Genomic DNA, 14,796 nt, shown 5'->3' with positions numbered 1-14,796 from the left:
TCATACAACATTCAAGCACCAGTCATTATCATTATGCTGTTCAAATCACTAGCTGCTCTCGCAGCCATCCTGCCATCCGCCTTCGGTTGTCCCCACGAGTCACATATGCGCAAGAGACAAGCCGCAAATGAGACTATCGAGAATCCGGAGTGGGCGTATGAGGCCAGTTACAACTGGGGACGCCTTGATCCGATGTACGCTCTTTGTCAGACCGGCACACAACAATCACCTATTGCTCTTTCACTCGGCAATGGCCTGTCTCTCAACCACATCCCTACCTTCCACAACTATACCGGCAATGTCACTGGCAGATTCCGCAACTGGGGCTACGGACCTGCCTTTTCCCTTAGTCATGATGACTTGACATCGAACCCTTCGTTCACGTACGACAACGAAACTCTCTACCTTCTCGGCTGGCACATCCACGCGCCTGCCGACCACTCCGTTGGTGGTGACCGTAGCAAGGCAGAGATGCACTTTGTCCATGCCGATGCCTCCGGCCACGAAAAAGCCGTCCTGGCCTTCCGTCTCGATCCCGGTAACAGCGATGCAGCTTTCTTCAGCCAGCTACCTTCCATGATCGGCTTCAACGAGACTGACACCGAGTACGAGCAAGAAATCAGCATGGATGTTGATCTCGCTTTGGCTTCTGTTTTGCACTTCAACGAATTCTGGACCTACCAGGGCAGCCTGACTAGCCCTCCTTGCCGTGAGGGTATCCGTTGGTTCGTGGCTAGACAAATTCTGTTCACTGGTGTCAAGCAGATGCAGGCGATCTTGGGTGCTAGCACTTACTCTGCTAGAGCTGAGCAGGAGGTTTGGCAGCACAGAATTAACGAGTAGGCGGGTGTGGAACATACATCTTGGGAGGCTGTTGTACATAAACACCGTTCGTAACATATCTTGGTATTAGACTCATGTTGGAAATGCATTCGCTTTATTCACCCGATGAATCTTCTGTACAGTTAAGATGTTGATATGAAGCGCGTACTCTTTTTTCTTTGCCTTAACAATATTAACAACACTAGCTATACAAATGCACAAGGTTCCTCCGAAGTTCTAAGCTTGTGACTGGAAGCTCGTCTCCTCGTACGCTCTGTCCCTTGAGAGCTCGACAATCCGAAAACCTTCGTGCTTTCTGATAGTCAGGAACAACCCGCAACCAGTTACTTCGTGGTGGCGATATCGAGTCAAAAATCGAGGTTCCCCTTATGTGAAAGGATATTCGTACTGTTCCATCGAAACAAAGCTTCACAATTGCCAACAACAAATAATGGCACTAACAGCCTCGTAAAGATAAGAGAACACCTTGAGAAATACACATAACGCTGTAAGCTCCTTTTATATGACTAGTTTGGCTAGAGGTTTCGAGCCTAGCAATTGATGTCGATGATGAAGAAGTAATTCATGTTTAAGCCAGGGTTCCACGTTTAACATCGGCAATTGACGTCGGCTTTTGAAACCACTGCATTTGCCTTGACGACTTCCGGACCTTCCAAGCATGAAGTGGAGTAGGTATCGTAGTTGCACGACAAAATCAGTAGAGGAGCTCGATCGTGTTTCTGTAGTATTACATCCATCAATTACGTTCACCAACATGGCAAGCTCATCTCCAGTCACCTTTGCCATCATAGGTACAGGACTCATAGGTCCTCGCCATGCATCGGCAATTGTCAATACCTCATCAGCAGAACTCCTTTGTCTCGTCGACCCAAATCCTGCAGCCGTAGCAGTCGCGAACCAATTTGGAGTTCCAATCTACACTTCGCTTACAGACATGCTGGCATCAGCTCACAAGCCGCAAGCAGCGATCATCTGTACACCGAACCATACTCACGTCCCCATATCGAAGCAGTTGTTGACTGCTGGTGTATCGGTACTCTGCGAGAAGCCTATTGCTACGGACATGGACAGTGCGATGGACGTCCTGGACCACGTGAAACAGAGCAAGGCAGCATTCGCAGTTGGTCATCATAGAAGGTTCAACCGCTATGTGAGAGCTACCAAAGCAGCTCTACCTTCGTTGGGACGCATCATTGCCATTTCTGGGCTCTGGACGATCTGCAAGCCGCCGGAGTACTTCGAAGGAGTGGGACAGTGGAGGAAAGACGGTACCAACGGTGGACCTATCCTCATCAATTTGGTACATGATATCGACATCCTGCAATACTTATTGGGACCGATTGTCAGGGTGTCGGCGGAAGAGACGATCAAGCAGAGAGGATTTGATGCCGAGGAAGGTGCCGCCGTCTTGCTGAGATTCCAGAGTGGATGCGTGGGGACATTTATAGTCTCAGACGCTGTGCCATCACCTCACAATTTTGAATCTGGCACTGGAGAAAATCCAACTATTCCAGCTACAGGCATGGACTTCTACAGAATATTTGGCACAGATGCCTCACTGAGTGTGCCAGATATGAAGAGGTGGAGTTATGATGGTAGAGAGAAGACCTGGATAGGAAAGTTGAAAGAGGAAGATCTAGTCGTGGAGTCGACCAAGATACCATTCGAACTGCAGGTTGAACAGTTTGTGAAGGTCGTCAAAGGTCAGGAGGAGCCAACTTGCTCGGGAGAGGATGCCGTGAGGGCTCTGATTGTTGTTGATGCAGTGAAGAGAGCCATGAGAGAAGGAGTTGCGATTAATATCCCTTCTAACTAGAGTCGACGAAATTATGACTGTAGTGATATGTATCGATAGGTATCGTGAGTGTAAGAAAGAAGTCGCACCAAAGCCGAGAGCTCATCTCAGCCTCCCATGGACAGGCTGGCCAGCTATCGAAATGCAAGGTGTTTTGTTCCTTTGGACGCACGCCCACAGAGAGCGACGTGCTCTCTGTTTAAGATTGTGTCGAGACAAAAAAAACATTGTGGTTTTTGTGTTTCGACGGTTGGCAGTTGACGTGTTTTAGGGGTTTGTGACCCTCCACCCCTGGAGGCGCCATCTCGCCGTACATTATTTGCGCATCTCATCAGCTGTATAGTTGATCCGGGAGATGGGAGAGTAGGTACGTGTAGGAATATCTGCGAGTCTTCGAGATTGATTCTCCCCGTGTGCTAAATTCCGTCACTTCCAGCCATTTTCCACAGCCATGCCTAGGGTTGTTTAGTCTGTAGAAATGCACAATGTTCTCAAAATCGCTTTAGTCGTCCACAGAGAGGCGCTAACTATCACACTCTTAGTGGATGGCTGTACTGATCTTAAAAACATTGTGCATTTCTACAGCTATACGCGTGACAAAGTTCCGCACACGGGGAGGATTTTGCTTATACCCGCACCCCGCAGATTGTCCTTTCTCCGCGTCGATCTCCCCAAAACCCCCTTGACCGTTCGCTCGGTTAGTAGCGCTCGCCAGATACTCGGGCCAGGATAGTGGGCGCACGCGTCACAACAATAATATCGGACTTCTCGCAAGAGTTGGGCTCCTCGAGTAAAGCTTCTTCCAACGATTGAGCATTGTATCATACTCTTCCGGACTCACCGATTGTTATCATAAAGTCATGGCTGGGAGATACACACACTCAAATGAGAGGGGATTGTGCGCGCCATCATAGCGACGTGGGATGGCAATACGAATGGCGATAACTCACAGGCGCCACCTCGCGTATTCCCACCCCTCATCATTCTTCCAGAAAACCGGTACGTAATTACCACTGCAAAGGATCTCAATTGATCCTCAAGCTTATCTTGACGTTCGCCACATGCGAAAGAGATGACAGCATGCTTGCACTCACAGAAGAGCACTTTCGTTCTGCGGTGAGGAAAAATCGAGCTGTGAGATGGTATAGCATTTACTCGTCGTCACGACTCAAGCACCGCGACAAGCCTCACCAAGATCCTTGCCAACCAGCGACAAGCAACTTAAGCTCACGGACAAGGTCTCAAACCCTGGAGCTTGATCTGCCAAGTGCCCACGGCGTAGTGCTTGTGACCATGATAAGACAAAGGCTGCGCTGCATTAGGAAGGTGTCAAGGTGTATCAGTAACGTCTAGACGTTACAACCTCTCTTCACTCCTTTCGCTGAAGCTAGTGGCACTGTTTCCTCCGTTAGCTCAATCTTCAACCATGTCTTTCACGGGTCGCGTGCGAACATGCCCATACAACGGAAGTGAACCTATCTTGTAGCCACGCAATTGAATGCTCATCTCTGGTCGGCGGCCCGCTTGAAACAAGGTTCCTGGCTAGATGATTGACCTCGGCCATGTCCTCCCACTATGATAACCTCAGGTGCTGTGACGGATGTAGAAGGAGTAGGTTACGGTTACCACACTCAATTGGCCGACCTTATCTCGTGAGTAGCTGGAGGTAAAGTTATAACAGGGGCCCTCCTCTACTTTCCGACGGCGATTCGACTTCCTCAAGCCGATCGATCTTCCCATCGTTACTACTCAGTACCGTAACGATGTCGTCCAAAGGGTTTGGCAAGAGGCTAGGCTTCAAGAGATCAAACACCAACCAGGACCCAATCACTGTCACCGAAATTGGCCAGGAGGATGGAGGCGCTGCTGCCAGTAGCAGCAAGATGGTTGCTGGTTATGGGGACGCACACGAGATCATTGAGGGTGTAGTCCGCGAGATTCCAGAGGTGGAAGCCAATCACAGGCTCAATGTCTTCCGTCAGGACCACAAGTATGTTCTCTAACCATTCTGATGCTGATTGTCGCATACTGACTCTCGTAGATGGGATCCCAACATGCCTGACGAAGCCATCGAGATGGTTGACGCTGTCACTGGTACTCACGATGCAAAGGGAGAAGCACAGCTTGTTGGTGAAATTATCGAAAACTCACCCTACCCGGAAGTCCGCGCCGTTGTGCGCAACTACGATGAAGACGTACCTGCAAGCACTATCAGAGCATGGACCATTGGTCTCATCCTGACTACCGTGTGCTCGTCAGTCAACGCACTGTTCTTGCTGCGTTATCCCCCCATCTCTATTGGTCCTTACGTCGTGCAATTGATCGCTTACCCTATCGGTCTCGCATTTGCCAAAGTTCTGCCGAACAAGGAATTCAAGCTGTTTGGCACCACAGCCAACTTGAACCCTGGGCCGTTCAATGTCAAGGAGCACGTTATCATTGTCGCCATGGCTAACGCTGCTTTCGGTGGTGGTGCTGGCTACTTCGTTGAGACTGTCGTCTCGTTGAAGAAGTTTTACCACTTCGACACCAGTCAGTTCGGCTGGGGCTTCAACACTCTGTTCGCCCTTTCTACACAGTGTCTTGGATTTGGTCTTGCTGGCTCCGTCAGAAAATTCCTTGTCGAGCCTGCCGCTATGATCTGGCCTGGTGCCCTGGTCAATGTCGCTTTCATGTATGCTTTGCACGATCACAGCAGAGCTGACCCTGCTGCAACAAACGGCTGGTCTATGTCCCGCTACAAGTGGTTCATGATCATCATGACCGCTATGTTCGTTTGGTCATGGTTCCCTGACTTTATCATTCCCGCCTTCAGTTACTTTGCTTGGGTCACTTGGGCCAAACCCAACAACGTTGTTGTTAACCAGTACGTATCGTATTTTCCCTTACCTTCCATGCCTCTCAAGTGCGATAATATTGTACCTGGGTACGCTGCTTACCATGAGTCATATCAACATGTCCTCGCGTCCGCGTCAATTTCTTGATTTATGATTTTTTTTTCATTTTTCAACCCAGATTGATCAACACATGCTGACTCCCTCTGTTTCAAAGGCTCTTTGGACAACAGACAGGCATCAGTCTAGGCTTCCCCTTTACTGGCTTCACTATGGACTGGGCCCAGGTAAGCTTCACCAACAGAAAGCGAGGCCACTCCAGGCCAAGACTTAGTCTTGAACAGTTTCTAACCCTTTGCCAGATTAATTCTTTCTACAACAGCCCCCTGATCAGTCCTTGGCACGCTCTTGCCAACACTGGCGTTGGTATCATCTTCTTCGGCTGGATAGTTGTCCCTGCTCTACACTATGGTGGTGTCTGGTACGGCGAATATGTCCCAATCTCGCAGAACGGCATTCTGGATAATGTGGGAAACGTCTATAATATTTCTCGCATCCTTACACCTGAGCATGTTGTTGATCCTGTCGCCTATGAGGGATATTCGCCCCTGTTCCTTTCAACTGCTTTCGCCCTGACCTACGGCATGAGCTTTGCCAGTATTGCTGCTCTGGTCAGCCATACTTATCTGTTCCACGGTCCGGAGATCTATCGCAGACTAAAGTCCTCCAAGGGCGAGCTCGACGATGTGCACATGAAGATCATGCGCAAGTACAAGTTGGTCCCCACCTGGTGGTACCTCGCTCTTCTGGCCATTACCATTGCCTTCGCCTTCGTGTCAGCATTAGCCTATCCTACCGGCATGGCATGGTACTCAGTCGTCCTCTCTCTGGTTATCGCGACCGTCTTCACCATTCCAATTGGTATCATCCAGGCCTTCACCAACATGTATGTACCCGAGAGTGCAGATTCTGGTTTCACACCAAGGCCCACAGAAGAGACATGCTAACTCATGTGTAGTCAATTGGGACTGAATGTTTTCACTGAGTTTATCATTGGTAAGCCTTGGCTTGATAGAAGGTGGTGGTCAAAGTTCCCCCCAAAACTGACCGAATTTCAGGTTACGTCCAACCCGGCCACCCTATTGCCATGATGATGTTCAAGACCTTTGGTTACATTGTCATGACACAGGCTCTCTACTTTTGTCAGGATCTCAAGCTCGGACACTACATGCACGTACCTCAACGCTCGTTGTTTACTGCCCAATTGGTTGCCACCATTTGGTCTTGCCTTTGCCAGCTCGCCACTGTAGAATGGGCTATGGGAGCAATCAAGAACGTCTGCACTAAGGCTGCGAGCGGGAGCTTCACTTGTGCCTCCATGTAAGCAAACCTTTCCTGGTCGTCGCCGTCTTTTTTCCATCTTTTTCCATCTTTTTTCATCTTTTTTCATTTTTTCTTCCATCTTACCTATCCACCTTGTTCTCCTGCTGACCCAGAGCCTTAGAAAAACGTTCTTCAACGCGTCCATAATCTGGGGGGCTATTGGGCCGTAAGTAGCTCATGGGAAGAGGTCCAGGGAGTCATACTTGGGTGTGGTGGGCAATCTGGTGAAAATTTGGGACTTTCGAGCACCAACCAGCCATCTCAGCTCACCACCACGTGCTAGCAACAACAAGAGACATCCAGGATGTTCTCTAGTTGATGTCAAGCTCAATCCCCGAGTTGGCTCGTTGGATTCGCGCCATGTCCAATTCTCCTACAGAACTTCGCTAACTCTATTTTAGTAAGCACCTGTTCTCGTCTGGCGCCGTGTACGAGGGCCTGCAGTACTTCTGGTTGGCTGGCTTCATCGCGCCATTCCTGGTCTACGGTCTGGCTCGCATGTTCCCTAGAATCTCTCTGATTCGCAAGATCAGCATGCCCCTGATCTTCGCCTGTTTCAGTTACGTCCCTCCCTACTCGGCCATGAATATTGTAAGTTGAATACACCCTGCCCCGATGCCGACAAACAGACACACTCTAGGTCGCTTGTCGGGAGGCACAATATTTTCTTAGATGAGACTCTGTCCAATGGAAGTCCCCAGTAGACCAAGCTTTCAGTGGACAAGCTCTCATCTAGCATTAAATTGTGCATTGCCATGGCTACAGAGCAAGCCTGCTAGTTCTTCGGATACGTCAACTCGAATCATGCTAACGCATTACAGCTCTCTTGGTGCGCAGTTGGTTGGGTCTTCAACAAGTTCATCCGTAACAAGTACCGTGGTTGGTGGATGGAGTACAACTACATCACTTCCGCTGCTCTGGACGTTGGCCTTGCTCTCTGTGCCATCATCCTCTTCTTCTGTGTTCAACTTCCTGGCAAGGCTATGCCCGATTATTGGGGCACCACTATTGTTAGCACCACTCTTGACGGAGCTGGTTCTGCTGTTAGAAAGACTGTCAGCGGAGACGAGTACTACGGCCCTCGCACATGGAAGTGGTAAACTGCTCGCTACGAATGAAGGATCACATTCGGCTGTCGACCCATAATGGCTATGTAGAGGCGCGATAGTTGGCAACAACTGCGAAGGCGAGAGGCTATCTTATGTACGTATCATACAACGTAATCTTTGGCTTGTGTTCCTGGAGGTCTCAATTCCTCTTGTCGTGTCCGTCGATTAAGCTGTTTGTTGAACTTTGCGGATTTTGCTTTCTTTCGACAAGGCTCCGTCGATGATCGTTCATCGCTACCAAACTCGATCCATCGCACACCCTCAATCATTTACTCACTTACGCTCGTGAACATCAATACAACTGTCAAGGCCGCGCAGGTCTGCAGGAGTATCTTCCGGCACGTTCAAAATATCCATTTCGACAGAAGAGCGCCTTCTCGTGTACGCGCACCTTCCGCCTCATTCGAAACAGTTGCTTCTCTCCATTGCAGTTATCTGCGCATTAATTTCTGGTATGTTCTTCTTTCCTTTATCAACCCGTCACTTCAGTCGCATCTTCACGCTTGTTTCACGTTTGGCTCAGATCACACGTCGAGCTGCTCGTTACTTAGATAAACGCTGAGCTTTTCTGACATTCTCCAAGCCAGGGGCACACAGAGACGTTGACATCACACCAAAGGAAATATGAGCGATTGGCCCTGCGATTCCTGCGATCGCGAGTTTGGCTCATGGGACGGTTGCGTACAACATATGGATGCCCTGAGTCACTGGAAATGTGATACTTGCGGCAAGATGTTTGGAAGCGAGCACGCAGTCGAGGAGCACGAGAGAGCCTTGAATCACCGGGACCCCAAAAGATACGTCGAGAAACCCAGCTCGGAAATCAACAGCTCCGAATACAAGTGTGACAGATGCAAGAAACCCTTCTCTGCATGGGACGCTTGCAGGCAACACATGAACGCACTGGGCCACAGTCGTTTCCCTCACGATTGTGATACATGCGAGAAGCGCTTCAGAACCGACGAAGGAGCAACTCAGCACATGAACAGTCTTGGCCACTGGGAGCGTCTCTACTGTCGCCCCTGCAAGCGCTATTTCAAGCATGACGGCGACCTAGGTCAACATATGGACTCACCCATCCATACGCGCGCCGACCCCATTCAACGACCTGCTGCTCCCTTCAGTCCACCAATCGCCAGACCTGTACCCACTCCGTCTGTTGCCAGTCGAGTTCTCCGTCCGTCTGTTGCCAGTCCAGTTCCTGCTCCGCGACCTCTCCCTGTTGTGGCTTCTACTCCCGTCCCTCGACCCCCACCTGTCGTCAGCCGCACGCCGACTACATCCATCGCCAAGCCCCCCCTCGCAGTCAACACCCAATCAGAGCAGACCAAGGGCGACAATCCACTCTCAATGTCCAGAATTATGTCTCAGCAGACAGAGCCTACACGAGAAATACAAAAAGAGACGCCTCAGCGCACTACTTGTCCATTTTGCAGAGCTGGCTTTGGGGCAGTGTTTGAAGTGGCTCAGCACCTCGAAACTTCGTTCTGTCACGTGCGGCCAAACCTGAACCTTAGCAACATCTACCAAGGTCTGCGTAAACAAGACCCGGATGGCATGGTCACAGTGCAAGCCACTGGACCAGACGCTCCTCTGTACCGTTGCCCTTACACAACCGGAAGCTGTGGAGGGAAACTTGTCCCATCTCTCACTGCACTGCTGGCCCATCTAGAGGGTGGAAGTTGCGGATTCATTAGCGTCGCCGACCTGAAGAAAGACATCGGCGATTGGTCAGACATAATTTCTTGATGGAGGAGATGATATGGTGGACGGATTGTGAGGTGGAGGAATGTGAACGGGTGTGAAGGTCTATGAATCAAGTCATGACACAATACAATACAGCACAGCCAGGATGAGATACAAGCTCCCCATACAAGACACCAGAACTGTACCTACTATATCAGTGCGAAGAATCCGTGGTCTCAATGTTGTTGTGTCTTCTGTAGCTCAGATAAGAATGCTCCGAAAGAAGTCTGCTGCACCTGCCAAGCCTTCGCGAAGTACTGTGGGTCAAAGGCCGGGAGTGAGTATCGAACGTGAATAATTTCTTATCCGACACATTCACATTGCTCCGAGACATGATATGCAGATCTTACAGCAGCTGTCGTAACGCACTGCGATCGTGGAATTTTCAGGTATCATTCAACGAGAGACTACCAGTCTAAAACAGACTCCCGTCAAGCTAGAAACCGATGGTGCGTCAAGACAACTGCTCGATTGACCATATGAATCGCTTGAGACGGCCTCGCCAGTGCCAGAGGACTGACCATGCGTTCGGTATGATGGTATCATATAGCCGAAACGACGGTTCGATCCTTCCTCGTTCGTTGATAAGCTCTTTGCATCCTTGCGACAACTCTAGCTTTCTTCCCCTCACTCCACGCTGCTTTCCTTCTCGACATCTGACTGTCGACATCCTCATTTCCCCATCAGCTTCTGAGCTTCCTCTCATCTGTTGTAACGTCTATCTCGCATTTCAAGGATTCGGGACGACATGGGCATCTACGAGTGCGACTCATGCACCCGCTGCTTCGAGTCTTGGAAGGCTTGTCAACAGCACATGAATGCTTTGGGTCACTGGAGATGGCCTCACGAATGCGACACCTGTTACAGCCGCTTCAGTACCCTAAGAGGATCGGTAGACCACATGAACAAGAAGGATCACTGGTCCTGCCCTTACGATTGTGAGACTTGCGACTTGGCATTCCGCACCGAAGACGCTCGCGACAGACACCAGAATGATGAAGGCCACTACAAGGATCTCCACTGCTCTGACTGCGACCGCTACTTCCGCCACGCCAACAACCTCGCTCAGCACATGAACTCTCGCGTCCATCGAGGCAGCACCATCGCCTGCCCCTTCTGTCAAACCACCCTCACCACGGCTTCCGGCGTTATTCACCATGTGGAGACTTCAGCTTGCCCTAAAGCTAGAAACCTGGACCGCAATGTCATTCATCGTGGTCTACGCCAACTCGACCACGATGGCAACTTCACAGAGCGCCTCCTCGAATGGCACGACGGCAACTCCATCAACGCAACCTGGAATCCCAATCGCGCTTACAATGGTTCTGGCTATGAGTGCTACATCTGCCACCGCGAATTCTGCAGCACCAGAGCTTTGGAGCAGCATCTTCGCAGCCCCGTTCATCAAGCTCCTCTGTATCACTGCCCCAACAAGAATGGAAAGTGCACTCGCCGCTTCCCAACTCTGGCTGCCCTCTTCAACCATTTCGAGAGCGAGAGCTGTGGCTACACCAAGTTTGAAACCGTTCAGAAGAACGTCGGTGGTTTCTTGACCGGAGGTGGCCAGAGGTTGATTCAGTTCTGAAGAACCTAAGTTTGTGCTATTTTGCAGGAGTTTATTGCTATTGGATTTGGAGGGACTGAAACTTTACGAAAAAATGACTCATGATTACGATACACGATGGTCTTTTGGGATTGCATGATGAGGCGTTATGATTAGATTGAGATCTTGAATCATTGGAAGCGCACAGTGCTGGCACAGGTTTCGCTATGGACGACATTGAGAGGATTCCAACGTCTGATAGGAAACAGCAGCAGAATTTCATGATCCTTCCCTTCGCGATCGAGTCGCGAAGTATGCTAGGAAAAAAGCATAATGTCATGAGGATGGAGGCACTGTCATTAGTAAATGACGGTAAAAATGGGACTCTCATTGGACATTGGAACTGGACGGTAGATAGACCGTGCCTTATGACCTGTATCTAAGCATTGAGATAGAAGCGAAAGATACTTCGTTTTTGGATATACAACCGTACTAGGATGGTGCCGCTCTTACTCTTTTGCCTTGACCTGCCGTATTCCTCGTGCTCGCACCTCTCTTTTGTCCTGTCCGTTTTCCATACATGTCGTTCCACCTCCTCTGGATAGCTAACAAAGTACACCTTGTCTCCTTCGCTGAATCGTATCTACCGCCCAACTCTTCCAAAGCTCTGAAACAAGTATTCAGATGACGGGTCATCTCGCTATTGACCTCTCTATGCGGTAAAGGCACAGTCGCAAAGATCAAGATCAGAGCCGCCGAAGACAGAATTCGTATAATCTCGACATTGATGAACTTGAACGAGTACTGGATCTCGTAGATGCGGAGGAGACGAGCAATCTCAGTTGCCGAGGTGGCACAGATATGGCGGGCGTGGTGGACACCTGGACCTTGCGAGGGTTGCGGTTGTAGTTGCGAACTCGTCCATGGTCGATGCAAGAATATTTGAAGATGGTGATATTCCATGTGCAACATCAGCAATTGTGGCAGCTTTACCGTCTCCGTATCCGCAGTGTTGATTTGAAGATGAGGGGGTAGCGTTTCCTTCCAGTGAAAGAGTTCGGTGGTGGTTTCCTCGCATAACTCTTGAAGAGCGGGTTTTGAGATCGAAGTATACGAGTAAAGAGCGTGACCGACGGCCGCGATATTCTGGCACAGGTAAAGAGACATCCTGAAAATCTCGGGCGTGATGTCAGGGAGCTGAGAGGTATTCTGTGGCGTGGCGCCAGACACAAATTCGAGGGAAGGCATCGTGTATGGTTGCCAAGTGGTCGATGGTAGATTTTGGGGGTCAGGTTTGGCCACAGTCACTTCGCTATCGTCGAGCGAGAATGGTCGTCCGAGGTGGAAGCTCCAGCCACTGGTTGTTTGTTAGGAGTGCGTAATATACGGGATGTTGGAGATATTCTTACAGGTTCGAAACGTAGCAGCCCCAGAAGGCAACCTGCCTTGCCCGTGCCTCGGCCGGTGTTAAGATACCTTGAGTGACGTATCCAGTACTGTCAACGTGGAGACCAAGATCAAAAGCTATTCTCATTGCCATCCCTGTTGCATGACGTTAGTCCGAGGAAGGCATGCTGTGGTATTAAAACTCACCTCCGAACAACCAGCCTCGTGCGATGTTCTGACACGTCTCTTCGTAGCTCGCCAATATCACAAGAGCCTGTACAGTTGCTACACAAGGACTGTCAAGGTGAGAGTCAAGCAAGATTTTTGCTCGGTCTGAAAAGAACTGAGGCATCGACCTTGGATATGTGATGAGACTGAACTGTGAGTGGCTGCCGAAGGAAGCACCTATCGCACACCTGACAAATCAAATCAGTGTCTACCTCTGGCCAGGTTCTAGGGGTATTGCGCTTACATTGCATCTTTCAATACATCGTTGTAATAGCTATTCTGGACACCGGTGTTGAACCAACTCTGTCTGGCCATGTAGAAGACCTCTTCATCCACGATATAACTGCTGGGGTTGTGCCATGTGAAAAACAGTCGCAGTAAATGGTCTTCAAGCTGCATGTCAACAGCTTGACTCAGATCAGCGACCTCGAGCAGACGTTGTATATTAACCCGTGACGGTGTATGCAACATGAAGTTCTCGCCAGATTTGTTTTGGTTGTCTATAAGATGCAGATTCGACGCCGTGCCGAAGTATCTCAACTTCCCATCTGGTGCCAAACGTAGAGAGCCTAAACGAGCAGACAATTGGTTGACCAATTCTGTGTTTTCTTCATCTCCTGAGTTTGATGTATTGTCTTCTGGTTGATGTGCTGTCTGTTCGATCTGGCGGACTGGAGAAAATGCCCGTTGCGGAATCGATGAGAGTGGAGCATCTGCTGGCGGTACTGTCAAGAACTGCAAGGATAGGTCACTAGGGTCGAAGAGGTCGAAGTTGAGCATATTGTCCAATGACGGAAAGGGCCAGTCTGGCGAGATATGATCTTCGCCTAGCATCATACTACTTCCTGGAGATTGAGTCGTTGCTTGTGGATTCATACTGGCCCACACTCCTGCAGCATTATCGAAGTCTGACTGAGAATAGGGTTGGGCGATGGCGTTGCTTGGTATCACCTGCTGAAGTGCCGAGTCTCTTTCCACTGACATCGAAGGACCTGCTGGTGGTAGTTGTGACGTCGCAGAAGTAGGAGTGTTCTGCTCAGTGGGTGGTCGAGTTGGTGTTCTGCTCTTTTTGGCAGTGGAAGACTCGTACGGTGGAGCATCAGAGAGACCGAGAGTGCCCAATACACGGTCCAGAAACTCTGCATCTTCGCTGCTTAATTGAGGCACTTCCTTTTCTGCCTCGACAATGACTTGGCTGAGTTGCTGTACCCTCCGGACGAGGATGTGTACCGCAGTGCGGAGTTGGACACTAGCAGATGTCAGCCTTGGGATCAGCTATGCTAAGCCTCAACCATATCAAGACATGAGAGAAGCCTGCATTCTATCATGTAATTGTTTCTGTCTTACCGTCTTTTGTCATCTCGAGAGTCATAAACACATTCTCTCTCTTTCTTGGTGCAACCACTGCAAGGCTGTTGATTATCACACTACCAGTTGTCAGTCACATATCCAGAATCGGACATAGTAAACACGTAACGCTCAGATCACACCTTAATTTTGCTCTCTCGACAGCCCTTGCATGCGTTGGAGGCGTTCTTCCGAACTGCCTTGCTGCTGCTCTTGTTAAGGTCACCCATGATGATGAGGATGATGCTGTCTGCTCGGATTCCTGTCGCCGTGTTCACAACAGCATGTTTCGAATGAGATTCGGATGGTTCGGAAATGAGAAGGATAAGCAACGAGGATCGTTCTTTCCCCAATGATCTCGTCGGCTTTTGGTGAAGCTTGGCGAGGTGGTCGTCGATGGGGAGTGTTGCTATTGCGACCTCAACGCTGTTGACAATGATTCAATCTGTTGATATTACAGTAGCAATAATCTACTTGTCGACTGGACTAACGCTTCGAGCAGTCTTCAAGTCCGGATGTCAAGTTCCTGCAAGAAAGGGAAGAGAGCGAAAAGAAAGATTGACGTGTTGCCGGAGAATGGTC

The 14,796-nt window shown here is 49.8% G+C and overlaps 5 protein-coding genes across 5 annotated transcripts; 4 read left to right on the top strand and 1 right to left on the bottom strand.

Annotated features, from left to right (window-relative positions):
• Positions 1–33: 33 nt before the first annotated feature.
• M438DRAFT_285364 (carbonic anhydrase) lies at positions 34–2,604 on the top strand (the record flags this gene model as incomplete). The annotated part of the gene is made up of 2 exons (XM_029901522.1): positions 34–839; positions 2,547–2,604. 2 exons carry the CDS (start codon positions 34–36, stop codon positions 2,602–2,604), a joined length of 864 nt encoding a protein of 287 aa, XP_029754798.1.
• Positions 2,605–4,401: 1,797 nt separating this feature from the next.
• On the top strand, positions 4,402–8,066 carry M438DRAFT_307651 (small oligopeptide transporter-like protein; the record flags this gene model as incomplete). Its single annotated transcript, XM_029902309.1, has 9 exons — positions 4,402–4,628; positions 4,680–5,504; positions 5,690–5,759; positions 5,835–6,418; positions 6,491–6,528; positions 6,591–6,852; positions 6,977–7,021; positions 7,257–7,446; positions 7,677–8,066. 9 exons carry the CDS (start codon positions 4,402–4,404, stop codon positions 7,953–7,955), a joined length of 2,520 nt encoding a protein of 839 aa, XP_029754797.1. The 3' UTR covers positions 7,956–8,066.
• A 522-nt stretch (positions 8,067–8,588) lies between these two features.
• M438DRAFT_370077 (uncharacterized protein) lies at positions 8,589–9,883 on the top strand (the record flags this gene model as incomplete). Its single annotated transcript, XM_029908153.1, has 1 exon — positions 8,589–9,883. One exon carries the CDS (start codon positions 8,589–8,591, stop codon positions 9,711–9,713), a length of 1,125 nt encoding a protein of 374 aa, XP_029754796.1. The 3' UTR covers positions 9,714–9,883.
• A 457-nt stretch (positions 9,884–10,340) lies between these two features.
• M438DRAFT_350302 (uncharacterized protein) lies at positions 10,341–11,760 on the top strand. Its single transcript, XM_029906596.1, has one exon. It carries the CDS (start codon positions 10,459–10,461, stop codon positions 11,293–11,295), a length of 837 nt encoding a protein of 278 aa, XP_029754795.1. The 5' UTR covers positions 10,341–10,458; the 3' UTR covers positions 11,296–11,760.
• On the bottom strand, positions 11,661–14,696 carry M438DRAFT_329566 (uncharacterized protein). Its single transcript, XM_029903257.1, has 6 exons — positions 14,358–14,696; positions 14,215–14,294; positions 13,112–14,116; positions 12,847–13,055; positions 12,663–12,795; positions 11,661–12,610 (listed from the first exon to the last, which is right to left on the bottom strand). Exons 1-6 carry the CDS (start codon positions 14,442–14,444, stop codon positions 11,746–11,748), a joined length of 2,379 nt encoding a protein of 792 aa, XP_029754794.1. The 5' UTR covers positions 14,445–14,696; the 3' UTR covers positions 11,661–11,745.
• Positions 14,697–14,796: the final 100 nt, after the last annotated feature.

Source organism: Aureobasidium pullulans (assembly GCF_000721785.1).
Source record: "Aureobasidium pullulans EXF-150 unplaced genomic scaffold scaffold_45, whole genome shotgun sequence".
Taxonomy (NCBI): Eukaryota; Fungi; Ascomycota; class Dothideomycetes; order Dothideales; family Saccotheciaceae; genus Aureobasidium; species Aureobasidium pullulans.
The sequence above is the reverse complement of the archived record's forward strand: the minus strand, read 5'-3'. Positions and strand labels throughout refer to the sequence as shown.

What these genes read in the sequence shown, in the direction of transcription:
- M438DRAFT_350302 (XM_029906596.1), top strand. Translation starts at nt 10,459, where the DNA reads ATGGGCATCTACGAGTGCGACTCATGCACCCGCTGCTTCGAGTCTTGG.
- M438DRAFT_329566 (XM_029903257.1), bottom strand. Translation starts at nt 14,444, where the DNA reads ATGGGTGACCTTAACAAGAGCAGCAGCAAGGCAGTTCGGAAGAACGCC. An exon ending in GTCGAGAGAGCAAAATTAAG is followed by an intron (nt 14,295 to 14,357) that starts GTGTGATCTGAG and finishes GACAACTGGTAG; the next exon opens with TGTGATAATCAACAGCCTTG. An exon ending in ACGAGGCTGGTTGTTCGGAG is followed by an intron (nt 12,796 to 12,846) that starts GTGAGTTTTAAT and finishes GTCATGCAACAG; the next exon opens with GGATGGCAATGAGAATAGCT.